The sequence below is a fragment of the Nyctereutes procyonoides genome, unplaced genomic scaffold, assembly GCF_905146905.1.
Source record: "Nyctereutes procyonoides isolate TBG_1078 unplaced genomic scaffold, NYPRO_anot_genome, whole genome shotgun sequence".
Classification (NCBI taxonomy): Eukaryota; Metazoa; Chordata; class Mammalia; order Carnivora; family Canidae; genus Nyctereutes; species Nyctereutes procyonoides.
Genome location: NW_026575082.1, coordinates 12,987,494 through 12,994,547, shown reverse-complemented (window position 1 = coordinate 12,994,547; position 7,054 = coordinate 12,987,494). Strand labels below are relative to the sequence as shown.

General features: G+C 41.3%; 1 protein-coding gene across 1 annotated transcript in view; it reads left to right on the top strand.

Moving 5' to 3' along the window:
- The first annotated feature begins 2,608 nt into the window (after positions 1-2,608).
- LOC129514423 (serpin B7-like) overlaps positions 2,609-7,054 on the top strand; it is a 51,246-nt gene continuing 46,800 nt past the window's right edge. The window contains exon 1 of the mRNA XM_055332973.1: positions 2,609-2,776. Within this exon, the coding sequence (XP_055188948.1) occupies positions 2,639-2,776 (138 nt within the window). The 5' untranslated portion in view covers positions 2,609-2,638. The remainder of the gene's footprint in view (positions 2,777-7,054) is intronic.

Sequence of the window (7,054 nt, the reverse complement as noted above, 5' to 3'; positions counted from 1 at the left end):
TCCCGATGACTAGTTGCCTATCAGCTCCCAGATCCAAAACAAAAGCTAGAAACAATAATACTTGATAAAAATTCCCCCCCAAAGTCTGCTAGGTGTTAGACACTCCCGACTGATGATATTTTCATTATTATCAGTGATACTTGGCAACTTCAGCAACAATGGGGAAAGACTTGAGCTTGATGTTGGTTTTAGGAATGTTAGGTGCTTTTGAGTACTTGATAAACTTATTCAGAATCAAAAGTTCTCAAAAAAAAAAAATCCAAAGCTGGGTACAGCTGAGCTTTAGAATATCTCTGTGCTCTAAATTTTGTCTTCTTTAGTAATTTATAGTCTGGACATCTCTGCTCGTATTTTTGCATTCAGTAAAGATCAACTAGCTAGTGGGCATCTCATGGGGCCCCCTATAAAGCATGAGACAGAGGAGAGGAAGGAAAAGGACTATTTGTATTTGTGAGGCCCCAACACCTGTGATGAGAACAGAAATAGTAACAGCAGGAAACCTTGCATTTAATCACAGTTGTAGCTGGAAGATTTTGATCCAAAGTCTGATAGGGTTTTCAATGCTTATATTTATACTGATAAATAACATTTTTCAAAAGATTTTATTTATTCATGAGAGACACAGAGAGTGGCAGAGACATAGGCAAAGGGAGAAACAGGCTCACCATAGGGAGCCCAGTCTGGGACTCAATCCCAGGACTCTGGGATCATGACGCTTAATCACTGAGCCACCCAGGTGCCCCGATAAATAAAATAACATTGATTCCTCAACAGGGATGAAGTAAAACTATTCTGGAAGTTTTTCTTAAAAGAGAGGTAGTAAGTCTCCCATTTGTCTGAAAAATGCTTAGAGATCTACATGGGGTGGAATTAAACCTAAGTTTCAGACTAGACAAATGTGCTCTTTTCTTCATGTTTCATGAATGAAGATGGAGTCTGGGTTTGCTCCAAAGCAAACACAGATTTCCTCCTTTATTCTTTGAGAATTAAAGAAATGATGTTTTCCTGCCTGAGCTGGGTTATGTTGCCATGAGTGATGCTCCCTGGAACACCTGCAAAGAGATAAAAGTTCCAGGATCATGTTTGATAGGGACAAGCCCTGTGGTCTTCGAATGTTCCCCAGAGGAGTAAAGACAGGCATAAGGCTGGTCCTCCAGGCCGTCCAGAGAGAGAGGCTGGAGCCACAAGGACAGTGACTGTCTGCACCTGAGCCCTTCCCTCCAGCTCAGTCGACCTCACTGGCTTCTCTCCTTCTGCCAGAAGGAGGTTGAGCATCTGTCCCGAAAGCCTCCTGCAGCCGTGCCCTCTCCCCCAAAGCTCTTTCCAAGTATCTCCAGCCATCACAAAGTGTGGACTACTAGGGAGAGGCAGGAATAATATCTTAGGAACTTCCTTCCACCCACAGTGTTTACACTGAAGCGTGACACTGAGGTGGCATTTCAGGCCATAGTTAGAGGCTTCCTGGGTTTTTTTCCCCTACTTCTGAAATGATCAAAAACACTTTTTTCTTTACTGCTTCTTATTTCTCCCCTTTAAAAAGTTTTTTTTTCCCTTTGAGAATTCAGAAAAATTTGGGGTGGGAGGAGGCATGAATAGGAACAAAAATCAGGGATAAGATGAGAAGGATCCGAGTTCCTTTGTACTGGTCCCCTTGGTATATAATTAGCCTGTTTTAATGGCAGACACTGGAGTTTGTGGGTTGACTGAACGAAATTCACTGGCCAGAGTATCATTTTGAAGGGGAGTTAGTGAGGCAAGTGGTGCTTAATAGATGGTCACTTTGAAGAATTTTCAAAATCTTTATTCGATGATAGACAAGAATTGTCACATCACATTGTGGTCTATGTATACAATGGAATATTCCTCAGCTGTTAGAAATGACAAATACCCACCATTTGCTTCGACATGGATGGAACTGGAGGGTATTATGCCGAGTGAAGTAAGTCAATCAGAGAAGGACAAACATTTTATGGTCTCATTCATTTGGGGAATATAAAAAATAGTGAAAGGGAATAAAGGGGAAAGGAGAAAAAATGAGTGGGAAATATCAGAAAGGGAGACAGAACATGGAAGACTCCTAACTCTGGGAAACGAACTAGGGGTGGTGTAAGGGTAGGAGGGCAGGGGATGGGGGTGACTGGGTAGCGGGCACTGAGGGGGGCACTTGACAGGATGAGCACTGGGTGTTATTCTGTATGTGGGCAAATTGAACACCAATAAAAAATAAATTTATTATTAAAAAAAGAATTGTCACATCACTAATAAAAAGTATACAGTTCTGTATAAAGGCCATTGTAGTGGTTGACCAATACCTTATTACCCATCACCAAAGGTGGAAACAAATGGGGACAGCATTCATTGGGATGAATATTTATGCACGAACCTTTGAAGTGTGCAAGTAGGAGGATTCTCTTGTCTGTGCACGAGATGTTATGTAATGAGAGCATGCCTCAGGGGATGCAAAGTAAAGACCAGAGCTGTTTTCTCAACATGTTGCTGCCTGTTAAGGTTCCGATTATGAACGTTGCTGTGTGTCAGGTCCCATAAAATCATTATGTGGGGCGAGTGTATGAAATGTTTCAGCAAAGTGGTTGGCGGTGATGGCCATCTCTCTTCATGGGGGACAGAGAACCGATTTATGAGTGGCGTGCTCCCAGCCACACCTGGGGGACCTGTAGAGGGATCCAGTGACAACATCACAGTCTTAACAGAATCCCAACTTGGTCTCCTGCTAAAGGTTGTGAAAGCCATGCAGATGTTCGTTTCATATGACAAGGTGGGTCTGGGCTTCCACTGCCTTCCAGTTGAAATCTGGGTGGAGGATAAACAGAGGTTCCTGCTTCCATGGTCAGTATTTTTTTTGAGAAGCTGGTGAAGAAGATTCTGAGAGATTAGAAGGTATTAGTTCCCTCCGGGTGCTGGGCCTGGCATTGTGGCTTCCTCCTACATTTTAGATTTTTCTATTTCCAGAATCTCGGGTGGACTCAGTGTGAGTGTGTGTGTGTGTGTGTGTGTGTGTGTGTGTGTGTGTGATGTGAGGAAATGGAAAAACTTACAAGGACTCTTAGTTCTTTATAGTTGGCATTACCATGAACTCAAAGTCTTTCTCAAATTCTCTACCTCTTCCCATAGTGGTCTCCATTATCATTTTGAAAGTTTCTGTTCAACGTTAAGAGTTAGAAACATAGTAAGTTCATCTTTTTCATCTAGGAAATTAGCTGCAAGGCAACAATTTAGATTTTGGATTTCCTGATTTTTATTGAGCCAAATGATTGTGTATAAATTCTATCTAATACAGCATGTGTGCCCTTGGAAAAGTAACTGAATAGCTTGAGATTAATTTTCAGCTGAAAAATAGGGATAACAATAAAATAGTGGTATCAGTGCTTGTGAAGATCAAAAGATGGCCTCATTTGTTATTATCTTTTAATAGATTTAGTTGGTATAATAGTGTTAAGTTATAAAGTTGCATAGAGGTCTGTTAAGAATCAATTGTGTGGTTTGCCAAAGTCCTTAGTCTTATGTTTGATTCCAGAGGGCCATTTAATGCTTTAGGGTAGGAGTCGGCAAACCTTAACTCTCAGTCCAAAACAGGCTTGCCACCTGATTTTGTAAATAAAGTTTTATTGGAACACAGCCATGTCCATTTGTTTACTTATTTGCTATGTCTGCTTTCATGCTACAACCAAAAAATTGAGTTGTGAAAGATGGCCATATGGCACACATACCCAGAGTATTTACTCTCCGGTCCCATACAGAAGAACTTTGCCAACCTCTGCTCCCAGGAGTTCCTGATGAAATAAACAGTCTCCAAACTTCTAAAGTGCAATGCTTAATCCTTCACATAATTGTAAATCCTCGGCACCACACTTAGCAAATATTGCTCCCTTCAAGTTCACAGGCTATTTGCCTTTCTGGCAAGTTTTAGATTCCGAGGGATCCTTTCTTGTTTGTTGTTCATCCCTCAACCACAGGTGGCTCTACCAGGAGGGTATGTTGCCCACATGTTCTAGTAACTGCTTCTTCAAGCCTGGTGTCAGTGTCACACCGCCACATTCTCATAGCACCTGCCCCAACCCTGTCATACACAACACTTTGTACAACTCCGATTGCTAACTTTGTGGTCCACATAGCAAGCAACAAATGGCATGATTGGTGTGACTTTAAAATGTTCACAGATAAAGATCCCTGGAAAGTTTAGTAGTATCAGGCCTAGGAATGGTCCTTACTGCCTGGCCACACCCAGAGCCAGACACCATCCACAGAGATTAATTCTTTTTCCTCTGATATTTGTGCATTTCCTGGAGGGTGAAAAGTGGCACATGGGGTTTAAATTGTATAGTGAACACATTTTTACTGTCTAGAAGAGATTAGTTAATATAAAGGGAAGCAAAAAAATCATGAGCTCCTTTCTTAAAGATGCTACCTGCTTCACTGAAGCACTCAGAAATATAACCAGTGTTTAGAAACTGGCTCTAAATAACAAGGACTTGGCCATTATCCTCTGGTCTCAAATGCTCTGCATCTGGCTCCTGGAGAGATTGTGGTTGACTGTGGAGAGGTGTTTTAGGAGCAGTTACAGGGAAATACTTCTTTATGGCCTGGGCCCCTTTTCATGAACAGATAGATACTCATATCATCTGGATTTTTGGTATATGTGACATAGAGAAGACTCTCATGGAAATCCTGGTGCCTGGGTGTGATAGGCCCACTCCCTTCTAGCATCTTACCGTCTCATCAAGATGAACAGCCACTGTGAGGCTCCCACTCTCCACTTTGGCACCAAGCCCAGCTCTTCTTCAAAGGCCACCTCACAGTGTGCGAATTCACTCAACAGCAAAGAGCAAGAACTTTGCATTGTGGCTAGGGTCCAAGAGTTTTAGTATTAAGCCCTAAATATTTAAGAAAGCTCTCTAAGGGATGTTAAGACTTGATCAGAGTCATCACTGAGTGTGGACCCACTTCTCGGTCAGTGGCTATCAAGCAATTGTTACTGATCACATGCATGTGTGCACACACAAAATAATTCTTGCTCTTATTGTGAGCAGTGCTCTGTGATCTACCTTATTCTATTTGTCTGTTCTCATGTGTCCTATCCTATTCCATTGTATCATATACTACTGCCTTTCATTTTTAAAAAGATTTTATTTATTTTGAGAGAGAGAGGAGGGAGAGAGAGGAAGGCAGGGAGGAGCTGAGGGAGAGGGAGAAAGAGAATCTCAAGCAGACTCCTTGCTGAGCCCAGTCTCAGGACCCTGAAATCATGACCTGAGCCATAATCAAGAGTCGAATGCTTAACTGACTGAGCTACCCAGGCACCCTTCTTCTTCTTCTTTTTTTTTAATGCTGATGTCTATCCCTTAAATGTATTTCATCTCCCACAGTGGATTGTAATCGGCAGATTGAAAAGCAATGTTCTAGGTTGTATGAACATTACTGACTCTTGCCTACTAAAATTGATGCCTGGGAAACAATATGATATTTTCCTTCTTACAGAAACATGACACAAAGACCTCTGTATCATCTTTTAGCTTTCACAACTGGATGGATTATTTCAAAATCTTGATTTCCTTTTTATTTCATTCCCTAGCTTTTTTCTTCCTTCTCCCCCCATGCCTGCCACCCCAGGTCCATTTTCTTTCTGCCTTTGACCGCTAGCTCCATGGGTGCCTTGAGGGCCTGCCATGTTCTCTGTTGTCTCTGAACCCTCCTGGGTGTGACTCTGGCTTCCTTTCTGCCCCCCTTCCCCCAGACCTGATCAGTTCCAGTTTATCTCTGCTAAGTTTCTCTGCTTCCTCTAGTTCTCAATGAACTTTCCTGGTTGTTCAGACAGTACTCCCATGTGGCACTTTTCGTGGTGCCTTATAATTGCTCATAAAGCTTCTCCTTCCCAAACTTTGGGCTCATTGAAGGCAAAGACAGGATTTTTAAAAAATTAGCCTACCACAGTATTCCCACTGTATGGCATAAGGCCCAGCATCTAGTAGGTTATTGATGCAAATTTGTCACATGAATGAATAGATGAATGAACTACTGACTGGAAGGGGAAAAAAGCCACTAAATGAAGGACTTGAATGGGCAACCTTATTATTATTTTTTTAATGGGCAACCTTATTAAAATAAGTTATATTATCATTAATATTCTTTGGTTTTGTGTACAATGTGGAAATATCCCTGGAATTTCCTCCTGAAACAAGATTGTGAGGTTTTTCTCTTATCTCTGGTGGTATAGTCTTTGTATTTGGTTTCACATCATACCTGCCCAAGATACTACACCATTCCTGAATCTGACTTATAGATTGTTATGTGCATTGGTATGTGTATCAAGTAGCAGGAGACACAGTGGCTTCCTAGACATATTTATGGGCTGAAAGGAAATGGGACACAATTGTATATATTAAGGATCCTAGCTTCAGGCACATTCATGAAAAGCTGCATGTGCCAAGGATCCGATTTGCATGGTTTTCATTGGCATGGTTTTGAATTGTGTATGTTGGCTGTCTCAGCCAGTACACCTGGTGGTTGGTGCATGCAGGCAATTCGGTTTGTTCTCCAGCAGATCAAATATTGACGATGAAGTCTTTTCCCTTGTAATGGCATTTTCATCTCAAATATTATATTGATTTAATTTAATCCTATATCTATGGAATTCATTTTATCAGTATTCAGCTAACATTTAACTTTAATATGGTTGGTGGATTTCAACTGACTCAATGTGGGAAGAGCCACTTCTCAGAATACTCACCAACAAAAGGAGATTGTTTAGTCCTCTTTTATTTCTGTAATTTACTGAAGGACTATCTTTAGTGTCTGCTAAGATAGAGGTTATTGTGGTGATATAACAGACACAGACATTGCCTTTATGGAGCATAAAGTGTAAAGGAAAAACAGACATTCAACAAATACATAGGTACATCGTCACAAGTTCTTATAAATACTATAGGGAAGGTCTCTGAGTATAGGAGGGAGGGCCTGATTCAGATTACATTTTGAGGAGTCCTCTTTGGAAAGGTGATATGTATGCCAGATATTTCTTCGTGGTGATAGCAGTAAG